Source organism: Lasioglossum baleicum, chromosome 9 (assembly GCF_051020765.1).
Source record: "Lasioglossum baleicum chromosome 9, iyLasBale1, whole genome shotgun sequence".
In the NCBI taxonomy this organism is placed as follows: Eukaryota; Metazoa; Arthropoda; class Insecta; order Hymenoptera; family Halictidae; genus Lasioglossum; species Lasioglossum baleicum.
The window spans coordinates 5674426-5690903 of NC_134937.1; the positions used below are offsets into that span (position 1 = coordinate 5674426).

At 36.6% G+C, this 16478-nt stretch overlaps 3 protein-coding genes across 8 annotated transcripts; 1 reads left to right on the forward strand and 2 right to left on the reverse strand.

Moving 5' to 3' along the window:
- Nucleotides 1-323: 323 nt before the first annotated feature.
- On the reverse strand, nt 324-2699 carry LOC143212395 (uncharacterized). Its single transcript, XM_076431173.1, has 5 exons — nt 2364-2699; nt 1831-1931; nt 1575-1763; nt 696-821; nt 324-614 (listed from the first exon to the last, which is right to left on the reverse strand). The coding sequence occupies exons 1-5, from the start codon at nt 2503-2505 to the stop codon at nt 360-362; spliced, it is 813 nt and encodes a 270-aa protein (XP_076287288.1). The 5' UTR covers nt 2506-2699; the 3' UTR covers nt 324-359.
- Nucleotides 2700-5513: 2814 nt separating this feature from the next.
- On the reverse strand, nt 5514-13539 carry Chro (chromodomain-containing protein chromator). Of its 4 annotated transcripts, XM_076431164.1 has the most exons (11): nt 13405-13481; nt 13083-13318; nt 12164-12265; nt 11559-11701; nt 11237-11474; nt 10995-11155; nt 10779-10915; nt 10494-10703; nt 10328-10410; nt 7395-9725; nt 5514-6614 (listed from the first exon to the last, which is right to left on the reverse strand). In XM_076431164.1, exons 3-11 carry the CDS (start codon nt 12216-12218, stop codon nt 6517-6519), a joined length of 3456 nt encoding a protein of 1151 aa, XP_076287279.1. In that variant the 5' UTR covers nt 12219-12265; nt 13083-13318; nt 13405-13481; the 3' UTR covers nt 5514-6516. The 4 variants fall into 4 exon arrangements, with proteins under 4 accessions (XP_076287279.1, XP_076287278.1, XP_076287280.1 ...); XM_076431163.1 differs by lacking the exon at nt 13083-13318 and having other exon boundaries at nt 13405-13539; XM_076431165.1 differs by lacking the exon at nt 13405-13481 and having other exon boundaries at nt 13118-13270.
- Nucleotides 12891-16424, forward strand: Ssl1 (general transcription factor IIH subunit 2 Ssl1). Of its 3 annotated transcripts, none has more exons than XM_076431172.1 (8): nt 12891-13056; nt 14331-14414; nt 14498-14699; nt 14774-14902; nt 14974-15147; nt 15417-15673; nt 15783-16032; nt 16113-16424. In XM_076431172.1, the coding sequence occupies exons 2-8, from the start codon at nt 14356-14358 to the stop codon at nt 16242-16244; spliced, it is 1203 nt and encodes a 400-aa protein (XP_076287287.1). In that variant the 5' UTR covers nt 12891-13056; nt 14331-14355; the 3' UTR covers nt 16245-16424. The 3 variants fall into 3 exon arrangements, with proteins under 3 accessions (XP_076287287.1, XP_076287286.1, XP_076287284.1); XM_076431171.1 differs by lacking the exon at nt 12891-13056 and adding an exon at nt 13628-13782; XM_076431169.1 differs by lacking the exon at nt 12891-13056 and adding an exon at nt 13789-14249.
- Nucleotides 16425-16478: the final 54 nt, after the last annotated feature.

Sequence of the window (16478 nt, forward strand, 5' to 3'; positions counted from 1 at the left end):
TAACGTGAAATAAAAATAGCATGGTTTTCCTAATCTCTATCTTCAAGAAACCTACGTTTAGAAAGTATAGAACCACGGTCTCGCCTAACTGGTATTGTGTACTACAGTTTTAAGTTTCTATTCTACAGTAATTACGAAAAATGTAGCATTCAATTCTAAATATTTCCATTCAACTGAAAAGAGGTTTAAAATCTGCGATACCGTTACTATACCTATCGCCTATTGAATGAAATCAATCGCAAGAAAAATGAATTAAAGAACAGGATTAATTGCAATGAAATGAAAGTGAGATCTTAGATAATATTATATAACAGTAAGAAATTCATTTAAACCGGTGCAAAAACCAATTTTCCTGTAAACTATAAAGCATTCATGTTATGATAATGAGTTTTTAACTGAATTCCAACAGGGGGGGGGGGGTGATCTGCTGCCTGTAAACGTTTTGTTAAGAGTGTTCGACAAGAACGTACTACTATGTCAACAGTACTATTTCGTAACGATGACGTCAATACTTTACTAAGCTGGATGAAGTATGGCTCGTATAACACACCATCCCCGAATATTTCCGTTGCCATCATGGTACAGTTGTTACTGAGTACATACAGTTTGTCGACCTGATTAAAATAGATACGATGAAAGGGGTTGGGCCAAATCGACAATCCTAGTGGGGACGTGGAAACTCATTTTTCATTTACATGAATCCCATAACTGTCCGGTAGGAAGTACAACCAAAGAATTATCTCCTCTTGCGACTTCAGTTCGAAGTACGCTGGCCAAATCGCGAATGGAGGTATTTTCAGCAGATTTTCCTCTGTGATATCCTTGGGGAAAACATTATGCAACAAATGGATACAGACAAGGAAAGAAAAAGAGAACTTAACAGGTTGACTTCCACGTAGCGCTGTGTCGCGTCGGTCACGTATAGGACGTCGGTGACGAAAATTTTTAACCAGGTATAGCATGTATAAATAGGTGTAAAAATTAATTTTTGTAGTGACGTATTTTAATAAAATAAATTTTATTAGGATGCAAATGGATTAAAGTAGTAACCGCTGTGAGAAGTTCTAGGTATCCAGTTTCGGTTTCATTGATTGAATTATTTTGATTCTATGGGACTTCTTAAGGGGGTAGGCTCTTGTTTCCAGGATTGCAAGGGTGCGGAATACGCGTTCTCATTTCTCGATAGTACAAAAACGGTGTTCTTTAGTAGTCAAAAACGCTAGAGGATAATAAAGGATAGCGACTAGGTCGCGATCGCCCTCAAAAGTCCTATTTTTACGTTTACTAGGCGTAATTTGCATTATTTGGAAGCATAAAGCTGCGCATGTAGCTTATATTTTCACAAAGCTCATTTGGCTTTTCATAAAGCTAAAAATAGGAATTTTGAGGGCGATTGCCGCCTAGATTAATATTTTGTCTAGCGCTTTTGACTACTGAAAAACGCTATCTTTGCATTATCGAGAAATGAGAAGGCGCATCCCGTACTCTCGCCATCCTAGAAACGAGTTTACCCCCTTAAGGATCGTATTTAGCAGTCAACGTGTTAATGAAGCAAGAACACGAACACATCCTACTTCTATGTACATGGAAGTCCAATCGATCTCACTCATTACGAAGAATCGTCCTTCTCCCCCGATATTCTTGAATTTCATCGGTATCCTAACTTTCTCCCCTACGAAGCTCTTCTTACAGTCAAACGATACGTTTCTGTTCGTCATGTGTATCCAATCCTCACTGTCACCGCTAGTGACGGTATCCGTTGACTGTAAACGACGATATTTGTTAATGACAACAGAATAATTATCGTTGCTACTAAAAATCAAGATGCACCTCCGCTTCGTCCGAATAGTATCCTAGTTCCGGATGAGAAGCGATCGACGACTTCCGGATGTTTTTCGCGTTATCAAGTTCCTCGTCCGGCATATATCTTTCTGTGAAACAAAATTTTTCTTGATACTGGATTTATCTGGAAATATTGGGCATTACCGTACATGGCATTGATTAAATTTTCCATCAATTAATTTGTATTATTTTCATACGTTTCCGATGCTCCAAAGAAAAATGTGTGTCGATATTTTGATATATAAACTATTTGAAAATTTAGACAAATTCTCATTATGTTGCTTCGTTTCCGATGTTGCAACGCGAAATTGGTGTACATTTTTCAATTACAGAAAAACGAATATTAAAAATATTAACCCTTAGTTACTCCAACTATAAAAACGCAAACCTATAGACAATCAAAAATTTTATTCTAAGGAAGGGGTTGATTTCTTTTGTGCAAAGGGTTAATTAGGTCGTTGCATCTGATATAATACTAGCTGGTATTGAATGAGTTTTTGAATTATAGAACTAGTGCCAACCATAACATCGCAAAACCGGAGGATCCCTAAATCCATGGAGCCTGATGTTTACTGGTTTTCCATCCTGCACATTCAGTACCAGAATTTCTTCCGGCTCGTCGATAACGTTACAGTAAAACGAAATGATCAATTTCATTGCCATACCAGGCGGAATGATAGTGCTGTTCTCCACTATAGGCTTTATCAGAACTTGAAAATAAGAACGATACGGCCGGCCTTGTATTCTGAATTTCGCCGGTGACGTGGTAATATTTTGCAGTCTGACCGTTTTCTACAGCACCATGACACCAGCAACGTTGGTTACGCAAAATAGTACTGCATCACGTGAACAATTCGAAATCAAAAACGTACCTTGTATAGTTTGTGCAATTTGAAGTTACGAAACTGTACATAATTCGAATTCGCGACAAGTATTGTTTTTTGAAATTCGAGTCTCATTATACTTCTTTTCACTGGACCGCTTGGACGGGGTTGTGATTTTACTAACGGCCTAATTTTTATTCAAATGGATAGTTATTTAGAATCACATGTGATAAAGTACAGGAAAAAAGAAAAATATATTGGCTTGATTTAATTTGTATCTTGAATGGTAAAGATAATTGAACTGTTGAGTTTAGTTTCAAAAATAAAAAAAGGGTATGTCAAATATTTTTGTAAAAAATGTATATTTTCTAATATATATTTGTATAATCTCATTTTGAGTCAATACTTGTCGACACGGACTTTCCGGAAGCATGTCATTTCTGTTAATAGTGATTGCAAATCCTTTTGAGGTCTATAAGTTGATTTGGATAATAATTTTTTGTACTCGTCCCAAACATTGAGTTTCGTCGGGTCTAACATCGAATCAGTATGATCTACAAATAACAATATTTACGAACTCTACTATTTGACAAATAACAGGTACTTTGCAAACAATTTTCGTACCTAATCGTGCCTCGTATTCTTCACTTTCAGCATCACTAATTCTTATCTCTCGCTGAACACTGCACGTGCATTCTTTTAATTGGTATCTGCTGCAAGGCTATAATTTCAAGCATTTTAAACTTTTTTCTAATTTAAGCATTATTAAATATCGCATTAATACCGACACAAAACGTAAAAGGAGACTTTTGACTGAATATTATATTTTGTTGACCAGTATCGATCACGTTAAATGACATTTTCCAATTGTACAATCTCTGTAATGGATTCTGGGAACTTTGAACATTTATTGTGTCCATTTTCTTCTTGTTTTCAATGCAACTTGAATATGTAGAAACCTTCATAAACCCCGTTAATCAATCATGAATATCATTGATTTTAACAGGCGTTCATTACAGTTGACAAAAGAATACAGTTCGCCAATCAAAAGATATTTGAATTGTATATACCGTGACTCGAATTAATATTCGGACGCTCCAAAAAAGATACGGTTTGAACTTTTTTGGAAACCTAGAGCTATTAGTTCACTACAGGATGTGAAAAGAAATTTTTTCAAAAATTGCAATTGATCGGAAATGTAGAAAAAATACTAAAAGTTGCATTTTACAACTTTTTTATGTGGATCTATATTGAAAATTTAAAAAATACGTTTTGTAGATCTGTGTCAATTAAACATATTCTGACAATTTCGTCAAAATCGGTCGACGTTGCAATGAGCTACAAACGTTTGAAGATTTTCGGCCTCTAGCTGCAATAAATTTAGAGATACATACATCTTTCAATACCCGTCGTTTTTTCCCACATCACCCGATTTCGATGAAACTTTCACAGTGCATATAATTGACACAGATCTACGAAACGTATTTTTTAAAATTTTCAATATAGGCCCACATAAAGAAGTTATAAACACTTTTAGTATTTTTAGTTTTGCAACTTTTAGTATTTTTTCTACAATTCCGATCAATTGCAATTTTTGAATAAATTTCTCTTCACATCCTGTAGTAAACTAATTGTTCTAGCTTCCCAAAAAAGGTCAAATCGCATAGTACAATATTAAAAAAGTTATCGTCTTTTTTAGAGCGTCCGAATATTAATTCGAGTCACTGTACATAAAGGAAAAAAATAATATACAATACGAACACATAGAATTCTTCAAATTTTAGTTTATGATCTTGTGAAAATGTTCTTTCAAGGAAGTAGTACTAATATACCTAATAATAATATAAAAATAATGATTATACGCGTATATGTAGTACATATTATGTACATTCTGTTTACTGTACATAACATTATCGTATTGAACATATTTAATATGTTAGTATTTAATACCATTGGACTTAAATAAATAGCATTAAGTAAAACCAGAAAATAAAATTGAAAAGTTCTACATATACGTGTTTAATATATCACACGGTTGAAAAACTAGCAAGGGTACAATCAAGAAAAGAATCGGCTACATTAGTTTTAAGATTATGATTTATTTGGAAACAATTTTTTTTATATAAAGGTTTAGAGAATGAAGTCCTATGTACAAAAGGGTTACGTTAGTAAAATACTAGGATTTTATATTCCTGGCCGTACACCGTGCAAAATAGTTTCATCTTACACTGAGAGACGTCGTACATGTACATTTACATGTATAATCGTTTTCATCACGTGTAATTCTTTCTCCTCTGCCATTTATTGCGAGCCCCTTATGGCTCTTTATACTTAAACGCTTGAATCTAGTTTCACCCTATGGACGTTGACAAAAAATGCTGCTCCCGTCCAACGTCGCGATCACATAAGGGACACTTATTACATTTATCATAATCCGCAATTTGTAAATACAAAGAACTCCTTTTTTTTTTAATTATTCAATCTCTGTAAAATCCTTTTGTAACATGCATATAGACATCGTATGATTTTCCACGTATACGAGATTACAGATTACGCTTTGTACAATCTAGCGATACAAATATGCGAGAAAGATAATTGTTTTCTCAGGACACGAGTCTAAATCGGACGCTTGAATCTTGTTCTCTCTCTCAACTACGTGTTTCTTAACGATTTTCCATCGTTTACAGGTTCGACTAACATACAAAAAAATGAAATTAATACTCTTTCGCTGATAGAAAGCATACGGCGCAGAAGCATTAGTCTTATTTATTATATTTGCTTTTTTTATTAATTCAGTGTATCTTTAAGCTGAAAAGGAATGGGCTTAATAACGAGACGCGCGTCATGTTCCATTAAACAACACTGTATTTTCGTCTGTCTTCTTTTTTTTTTCTTTTCTTAAAGCCTGTATAGATTCAGAAATGATGTGATCTTTGATAAGAGTGCACTTATTTAATCTATATGTAAGCATACACAGTCCATGGAAACGCAAAACAAGATTTTTCGCGCCTACGAGGAAGATGATTTACAATATGAATTTTAAAAATTCATGCGCTGACACCATCTTGGCCTACCACGAAAATGCAATTTAGAATAAAAGAAACGATTAGCATCGATCGTCCATTGAGAATATTCAACACAGAGTCAAACTAGGTTCAAGCTTCCTGTGAAACTTTTCTTTCTTCTTTTTTTTTGTCAATTACATTTTATATTTACATCTGATAATCTTTTTAAGCGCCAATTGATCTCGATAACTACCGTAGCTTGTCTGGCGAGTCCTCTATGTTACGATGACGATAAGCTTGGACGTTGTATGCAGGGAATAAAGGTCTTTATTAAAAGCCTATTATTGTTTAGAAAATATAAAACCCCAGATTATACTTCACTATCCTACAAATACAATGCTTACTTCAAACTTGTGTGTGTGTAACGGTGTCGCTTTGTAATGTGATATTGTTCCATCCGCTTCAATCTTAGGCAAAAAAACCTGCGGTCCCCCTTATTTTTTAAAAATAAATTAAACGATAAAAAGTTAAATTCCAGCAGTTTCGTTTTACACTGAGACATGAATTTCTAAAACAATCGTTCCCTTCATCGTAATCTAATTCTAGATTTCTGCATTTTGCTTGATTCCTCCTCGTATCTTTTTTTTTTACACTCTGTTTATTCTTTTTTAGCTGGAAAATGTCAATATATAATTTTATCCATTGCAATTGTACGAAGTGAACGTTCTTACATATATACAACCCACGGTCACCCTTAAGCGTACAACTTCCATGTAGATTGTTACAGTTCGATGCATGATCGCTTATTACAATCCGTGTGTGTCGGTTACTTTCGTGAGTTCTCTTCACTTGCCGAGTCCTAGTGCTGCATATTGTTCTTCCGTCACTTCTGTCATCATCAGATTTCCATCCGGTAAGAGTAAAACTACTCTTCTGGTACCTCCTAATTTTCAACATAGACAAAATGTAATATCAGCACTATTCTTTTAATACAAGAAGAAGTTGCATTTCATGTACGAGGGGTAAATCGCCAGAAATAGAAAATTTACATACACTGTAGAGGAAAAACTACATTGCGTTAGTATTTTTCATACATTTTCTTTCATTATTCTTAAGGAATAACTATATGAAATCATTAAATTCGTACTATTACTTTCGATACCGTTATTTGGAAATAAAAGTAATATTGATTCATTTGAAATAATGTATTATTTCATTATTTTTTCATTTCAAATTTAATAAGAAAAATAATCTTGAAAATAATATGCAACGAAGTGTGTTCGATTATCTAAGTCCCATTGAACTGAGATTCCGTATTATTCAAGGTGCTTTGTGTAGAAAAGTGTAAATAGTCAGATTTTGTTACGACAGTTAATCAAATTTTCAATCGATTAAATAGTTAATCAAACTTAAATATTAAATGCAATATCAAAATGTTTTCTGTGTCTTTATTGCACGATTTATGAACACATCGACCCTTCAGTATTGTTCGAGTTTTCGATTATCCGAGGTATAGGCTCTGTCCACCACGGATAATAATCAAGACAAAAGCGATTACAGACATGAAACTAATTATAAAATAAAATAACCTATTATTTGAAATAATATTCAAAATAATATTTCAAATGTCATTTCAGAAGTGTTTGCTGTTAAAAAGTGCCTACAAGAAACTGAAATATTCTATTCCCAGCAACTCAGCCATTATAATTTCACTATACATTACCTGGTGTAGGTTCTTCTGCTTGTACAACTTGAGCTACAACTTGCCCATGACCATCGCCATCTTCCTGTCCCTCAGTCACGTCAGTCGTGTTCGAATTATCCATAATAGACATCACCATCGGATTTTCAGTAGGTTCTGAGGTGCCTTCCTTCACATAAAATTGCGAGGCCAAATTCACCTGATCGGGTATCAGCTGAGCAACAGCTTCGGCAACAGCATGGTCCAATGTTAGCACAGATCCACCATCTCCTTGTTGTTCCGTGGTAACGTACACGCATTGTTGCTCACCGTCAGCTTCACGTGTTACCAGTAACGTTTGACCGTCGTCGGCTTGTCCGGTTACTTGATATACAACACCGTCCTCGCCAGTTATCGTTACCAAATTCGATGTATCCTCAGGGGTTACCTTCCTCTCCTCAGGCAACTTCTCTTCAGGCTTGGTCACATCAGCAGGTGTAATCGCAATTGTGCTGGTAGATGTGACCGTGGCTGTAGACAGTGCAGCCGCGATAGAAGCCTCGGGAGTAGGTGTTGTTTCAGTCAATGGTGTCGACGAGGTCGTGGCTGGTACCGGCACAGCTGGAGGGGTGTCATCCAAACAAGGAAGATCTGGAGCAGGTACGGACACGTTCGATAAGTTGATTTGTGCAGGTTCGCTTGTCTGAACAATAGTGCCTGTTGTTCCTCCGGGACTCATCTCGACTCTCATTATACCACCGCCGTCCGTGAGAGACTCGAGGGAAGGTAGAACCAGCTCTGTGGTGGTAGTTGTAGCTGGGACGCCGATGCTGTCTGTCGTAGCGGTAGTTGTTTTGACGGTGGTCAACGGTGTCGTAGGCACTGGCTCGGGTTCTGGCTCGGCCGGCTGCTCAACAGGCTCCCCATCTGGCCCAATGATACGTCCTGTTAATGGACACAGTGTAAACGGTCGAGGTGGACTATCCGGTTCAGTAGTGGTTATGGTATCTGTTTCCGGTGGTGGAAGGTCTGGCTCACCCTCGCTGCTACTTTCTTCGGAGCCAACCTCGTGGAATTCCATGTGAAGTCCATCGCCCTCGGCCAATTTACTCTCTTTCGGCTTGTTTCCCGGTGTTGTAGCTGACGGTGACTCGGCCAACTTCCCTCTACCCCGTCCAACACTAACACGAGCACCTGCTAGGAGTCCACGGCCAGCGGGTTTAATACCTGCTGCTTCTTGAGCTTTTCTTTTTGCCATTAGTAACTTTTGTTGCGGAGATAATAATGACTGTGGCTTACCGACTGGTGTTTTCGGTGATTGTTTCATCTGTTGCACTGGACTAGTTCCAGACTTTACAACTTGCTTCGGCTGTGAACTAAGCACCGTGAATTTCGGTCGAATTTGTGTAACGCTCCCAGGACTCACCGAGTTACTTTGCGTGGTCACGGTTGTCGTTCGTTTTTGCAGCACCTGACGTGTTTGCTGGGATTGAACTTGTCTCGGAGCTGGCGCTCTAACAGGTGAACGAATTGTGGATCCCATTCCGAGTACGCTAGTCGGTGTTGTCGCACGCAGTGGGGGTCTCGGTAACAATGGCCGACCATCCGCAGTGCGTTGGGCAGGGACAGGTCCAGGACGTACTCCTGTACTTAGTCTCGGCTGCAAAGCGATAGGAGTCGGCACAGCGGTCACGACATGTATCTGCGGCATCTGTGTCGGATCTGGTTTCGGCTGAATCTTTATCGGCTCTGTTTTCTGTGCGCCTCCTGGTTTACTTGCAACCGTCTTGGAAACTACTTTCATCTGTGTTACTACTTGACTTCCATCCATTTTAGATACCACTTTAACCGGCGTTACGGAATTCGACTGCGAGGCAGATATTACCTGCTTTCTCACTACGTTAGTATTATCCCGATTTTGAACCATCAATACACCTTGTGTTGTTGGCGAACCTTTTACGGCCAACTTTCCGCTAGGGGACGAATCCAGCTTGATGATGCCATCTTTCCGTGACATCACATACACGCCGGATGTTAAGTTTGGCATTTGTTTAGGATCTACTTTAACAACTCCCTTCGCGTTGGCGACCAAAACTGGCGGTTGGTTAGATTTTGCTCCTTCAGGAGACTGCAGTCCCAATGAAGTCGCAAGATCTGAGGACGAACCGCTAGCTCGGTTTGATCCGTTTGACTGTGCATTGGCACGGTTAAACGCGCGTTGAATCACATCACTACGGCCCAACAACCTCTCTTCATCGGATTCTCCACTCCAATCGTCGTCACTACCCGTGTCACCTTTTGCTCGTTTCGCAGCACTGCTGCCTCCGTCTTCGGAGTCACTCTCAGAATAGTCCATTCTTCTCTTACCCAATACTAAAAGATGAACAAATCTTAGTTATTTCTGTAATATATATTGTCCACCCACGAAGTATAGATTTTTAAAAATATTAGTGTGTGTATCTGATTATTAAACTGCAGATCTTCATACATTTATAGTACATACAGTATATACTCTCTCCCAATAGTTCGGTAATAGGGGACTATAGGGAAATATTTTTCCACGAAATAAAGTATTATTATGTGACCTCTTCGATCACACATGCTAACAAACAATGGCCTCCTTACCCACTACTTGTCTCTCCCAACAGTTCACAAAGCTTCCTCGTGGATAAACTTGGTAATTTGCATTAATCGTTTGGAAGTATGTAATAATAATTATGAAATTATAACATACGTACGTTCCGTAATAAAAGAGGTGTATCATTTTTTGAAATACGCATGTGAATATGCTTTCTCAATAATAGGGGAACTGTTCGAATACGATGGGGAAGAACTATTGGGCGAGAGTACTTATAAATATCCAAGACCTCGTAAAGTACAGAGGTTGATAATATTAAGATTATCGCTTTAAATTCCTCTAAAAAAATGCATGATGTATTTACATGCAATCTACTTCATTATGAAAGTGTACATACAATCATTATCTTCATCTTTCATAGAACCACACCACTGCTTCACTTGATCCATAGCTTTTGATTTACTCGAGCGCATTGGTCTTCTAAATACAGAATGTTAAAGAACAATTATTCTGATATTTTTGCAATTTTGCAATGAATAGCGAGTAAAAGATCATTGACTTACCCTACTTGAGCTGCAGTACTTGGTCCAGGTTTAGCTTCCACTTTTATCACTGTTTTTTGAGCAGGATGTGCACCTCGAGCAGCTGCCTTTGCATTAGCTTGCTGTTGCGCTGCTTTCAATTCTTTCTGTTTCGCCAGACTTCTTTCAAATTCTTCTAATAAATGTTTACATGTTGCGACATGCTCAGCAGGCTCCCATGTATTATGCTCACTTCAAATATTGGACATATTTAATAAACATTGTAGCCATTATCTAAATTCATATATAGCTGTTTAAGAAACTTACTGCCCATATCCTTCCCATTTTAGTAAGTATTCTGAACACCTCTTTTTTGGATTGAATCGTTTAGCTAAGATTTTTTCTACTGTATATTCTTCATCAGTTGTGTCTCTATCTTCTTCACCAGCCTTACTAGATTTGCCCTATGAGAACGAATGAATTATTTTTACAATTAATGTAAACACTGAGAATTAATTAATTGATTAAATGTGATAAGCTAACTTTAGGTTTTATAGAAGGCTTCAACTTTGGTTTTTCTTTCTTTTCTCCTTCAGGATCAAAGAATTCTTTTTGATTCTTCGCTTCCGAGCCTTTAGCATCTTTCTTATCTGCTTCCTCTGGCTGTCCATTTCTAATAACTTTACGTAGAACTACAGGTTTCCCTACAGAAGCACAAGGTGAATTCCAGTAACCGAGTCTTTATGAAATTTTTTAATAAAATTAGTTTTTCATATAGAATCTACCTTCTACATTAGCTGTTTGATTTTGCCTTGGTACATCTTGCATTTTTGCATTACTGATTTTTGTAAAAGTTTGAATGGTCTTTCCAGCTGTAATCCACGAATCCCTAATGTGCGTATCCATTTTACACCATTTTTGATAAAGTTTCCATGAGTTTGTAGAGTCTTTATCCGTATTTTCCTGCTGAATTTGTGAACCTTTCCACAAGAGGAAAGCCCAAACTTGTGCTTTCTGTTCATTCTACAAGAAACCATAATAAAATGAAATAACTCTGTCATGTACTGTCTGTATTGTTTCTTAAAATTGTTAGCAAGTAGTACTAACATTACTATTTTCACGAAAATGTGATGTTTGAGAGCAAGCACCGTCTTTTGTACGATGCATTTGAAATTCCACAATAAAGTGAAAAACTGAATGACACTGTCCACATACAAGAACGTCTAATCTTCCCATTTCCTCTTGTGCAGCTGATAACAGAATAATAATACGTTACAAAAGGTAAAAGTAAATATGAGCTGCATGAAGTTGTTCCTGTATGTAAGTATAGTGAAAAAGATCGGTATGTCAGGTTCCTCAATTTTGTGTACCAATGAACTACCGACTTGTTAATTCTACAAATCCTTGTGAAACTGTACAAAAGGATGTATTTATACAAGTTTCAAAATTCAGCAATACATACTCTCATAATTAAATTTTTAAGAAACCTTAACGCTTCTTTGGCTCTGGTTCCGCTCTGGTTATTTTTTAAACAAATGTTAGATATCTCCATAGCAGAGCCAACAGAGCATTAAGAGTTGAATATAAATGTTTGTAATGCTTAAAAAATTTTGGTGGCTTTCTTACAAATGTAGGATGCATATAAATATTTTTAGAAATAAGTAAATGATTTATTATAACAATCTTGCGCACAACAAAGCAATACATATTACCTTTAATAGCAGTAGGATTACTACTGATGGCTGAAGGGCCATCGCCTCCCTCCATTTTGCTCAGCACAACGATATTCGAATCTCTATCCGCAATGTTGGTTTCTAAAAATTAAATGAACTTTTAAATACAACGTACAAAAAGCTTCTGTACATTACATAATGGGCCAAGTTAACATTCTATCACCGCAGCTCTATTATTTAACAATGAAAAAAATACTGTATTATAAAATTAAATTTCACTGTATGATCACACTTGTAGCATATTATAGATGTACAAGACAAAGAAATGGAGATTTTCATTGCTAGAACAATATTATACATATAATTCATGGGTGATATACGAAAAACCAAACGAGAAGAAATTATTGAAAATAATCAAATCTAACATTTAATTTTTCCTGTGTACTTACAAAATGTCTATGAATCAGTATTAATATGTTAGACAGTGCACCAGTGAATCCTATTAATATTGTTTTCTAGAAAGTTATATACACATGACTTAAATAAGAAAAAAAATTTTGTTTCCACCAATAAGCAGTATAATAATTCGTTAATATTGTTATCATGTCGTACCGCAGGCGAACAAAATAAAAATTAGATAATTCGGAATTCAAAGTTTCGCGGGTCTCGTAAAAATTTACACGCAACATGCCGGTGGAAATCGAACTGCGAACATTTTTTAATAAGACACCACTGACGTTGTTACAGCAATACAGAGGTTCACTGCACTCACACACACCATTACCATCGGTAAATTTCTAAAGCGTTTGCGATCCCGCAAGCTATGACGAACCGTACGCGGGGGTACTTTTTATTTAAACTAAAGAAATTCCCGCATAAATGGTAAGACATCAGATGCACAGCATGGAGTCATTGTAAACGCGGCCAGTGGCGTAAGTTACCAACGAATAAAACTCACAGATAATTCGATCTTGGAAATAGTAGCCGGCTCACCCGTGAAAGAAAGTTACCGATACAACGTGACTATTCGAACTGCGAACACGGCCGTTTAGAATCGAAAGAAACATTTAGAAACGATGCCATTGCCGCCGTCGCCGTGGTCGCCGCCGCAGACTCGTCCTCCGTCTATCATGAGCAAGCCGATGCTCGTCAAGATGGCTCTCGTCACGAAAACTCTCTCCGACTATTCACTTCCTGTCCACCCATGAATATTTTTCGAACACACCTGTCCGATACTGATCTCAATGAAACCAACAATAAAACCAATGATATTCACTTACATCTGGTATACCGTGGAAAAATCAGACTTTCTTGTTCTGGAAAATTGCCGTCGCCGCACGAGATGGGATGAAAACAGTGATCGCGTCTGACGACGGTGGCGCTATGGCGCTCACTCGCCGCGGCAACAGTTTACCTTTTTGGCGGGAAAATATTACTCTACAATTTATCTTCCCTCCTTTTTCTCTACGATAACTTTTCTATAGACATCATTTTTACAGTCGGATTGTTACCCTTGACACGATTCACCAATAAATATACTGAAAAGTTCGGTTTGAAAAACTGGTAAATCGCGAATGTTCGGTTATTGATTTCAAATCTGCCGCTTTAATTCATCGGGTTCTCTCATGTTCCGGCACTGTATTGAGTGTATAGAAAAGGCAAGTTTATGTTAATTAATGTCAGCAAGACGATTTCGCAAATAGTCATTGGTTATTGCGCGCAGATTTATGAATGGTGCATGATTAATTAATTCTTTCATTTAGCTGTTATTCGAATTTCACACGCCCACTTATATACACATATCGACGGTATACGCTTCCCCCAGAATTTACGAGAAATTTCAAATAATAGGTTTTTGTATTGACCGAGCACAACGCGGAAAAGATACTGGCTCGGATATATGCATACATTAAATATGAATTGATGGCATCTTTTGAAACAGTTTCTTTAGTAAATACTAGTTTATGATATCGTTCATTCGAAAGTATGGAGCCACTTTATTATCATTCTCTTCAACGATGATCTTGGCCATTTATACTTTTATGTTATTGGTATTTGTATAATAGCATAAACAACATTAACCTATATAGCTCATGTGGAGTTAGAATATTATAACCGGTGAAAAGTGAGCACACTTTTAAATATACCTATGAAAATATATGTTTGACTTATGATTTTTAATTAAGGCTCTATTGTTTTCTCATAGTTTTATGTATTTGAAAAATTAAAAAATGGCTGAGGAAGAAGAGGAGAAAGAATATCGGTGGGAGACTGGTTATGAGAAGACATGGTATTCATTTATTTATTATAACATTCTCTACTTGTATGTATTTTGTGACTTTATAAATCATTAGAAATAATATTTCGATTTAGGGAAGCGATTAAGGAAGATGATCATGGACTTTTGGAAGCATCGGTTGCAGATATTATTCACAATGCTAAGAGGAAACGTCAGATGGATAAAAAGATTGGTGCCAGATTAGGAATGATGAGACATCTTTATATAATTCTCGATGCTTCCGAATCAATGTCCAATCAAGACTTAAAACCAACTCGTTTCTTATGTTCTTTAAAGGTATACATATAATTCCAGTTTACTATATGATCTGATATATTACCTATTAATATAATAACATTATCCGGTTTAAGCTGCTAGAGGATTTTATCGAAGAATTCTTCTATCAAAATCCTATAAGCCAACTAGGAGTAATTGTTACAAGAAATAAAAGAGCGGAAAAAATCAGTGATTTGGCTGGAAACTCCAAAAAACATATTAAAGTAAATATTCTGTTTCAATCATTACAAATCTGCAACTAGCTTTGTTAAATACAGTTTTCCTTTCCTTTTAGGAATTAAAGGCCATGCAGCAGCTTCAACCAGCAGGTGAACCATCGTTACAGAACTCACTGGAATTAGCTTTGAAATCCTTGCGATTGCTACCATCACATGCTAGCAAAGAAATATTAGTAATTATAGGAGCTCTCACAACATGTGACCCTGGAGATATTAATGAAACAATACAAGTATGTGTTATTGTTAAAGGTGTGCGAGAACTCGAAAATATTCGGTTCTCGACAATTTTTGGGACTATTCTCGGGAATCCCGATGTATTCGAGCATCTCGAAATTTTCGAGAACCCGGCTCGTCTCGACCCAATGTCTTCCCGACCCGTCTCGACCATCGGATACGCAATATTTTCAGGTTTTCGGACACCTCTAGTTGTTATACCAAGCCAGTACATAGAACAAACGCCAAAACTCATTATTTTAATAACGATGTACTTTAATTCTAGAATATGAAAACAGATTGTGTAAGGTGTAGTGTGATAGGTTTAGCTGCTGAGTTATACATTTGCAAAAGAATGGCCACAGCAACTGGTGGAGAACACAGTGTTGCATTGGATGATAAACATTACAAAGAGCAATTAAATATGCATATAGACCCACCACCAGCTGCAACCAGACTAGATGCTGCTCTTGTAAAGATGGGTTTTCCTCATCATGCTTTACAATCTTCCGAAACTGAAACATCCATGGCAGTGTGCATGTGGTAAGTTAATTTTATTTTGCGTTCTGATTACCAACTTATAAATACATACAAATTTTTTAATTATACAACCGTTGAATTTAATAATGGAAACAGCACGTTTTCTTTACAGCCATGCAGTGAGTGCAGATGAAACTGTTAAACTTACAAGTACAGGATATCTGTGTCCACAGTGCCTTAGTAAACATTGTGAACTTCCTGTTGAATGCAGAGCCTGTGGACTCACCTTGGTATCTGCTCCTCATTTAGCTCGATCCTATCATTATTTATTCCCTGTTGAGTCATTTAAAGAAGTACCATTTGAAGGAACCCCTTCAATTTGTTATGGCTGCCAAAAAACTTTGTCACAAAAAGATAAAAAGGTATAGTATGCACAATTTAATAGATTAAGAAATATATACACACATGTAACTCTATTCAAGTTTATAATCGATATCTACAGATATACGTTTGTAATAAATGTAATCAAACGTTTTGTTTGGACTGTGAGATATTCATCCACGAGTCCTTACACACGTGTCCAGGCTGTGCAACAAATCCAGATACATATCAAAGGTCCGCGGAAAGAGCTTAATGTACTAAATGTATGTAGAGTAATACAACTAATTTTAGTTATTTTATACTAAATATTTTAATCGTGAATACTGTAATCTACGATCAGTTTTATATAGAAAGAATTCTCAGAACTGATCCGTGATGCATGTATATGGATTATTCTCTTACCAAAGAGGAATAAATAAGTTACGAAAAGTAATTATAATGGCAGTTCTTTATTACTTTTTTCACAGAAAACATTTTCTTTAACAAA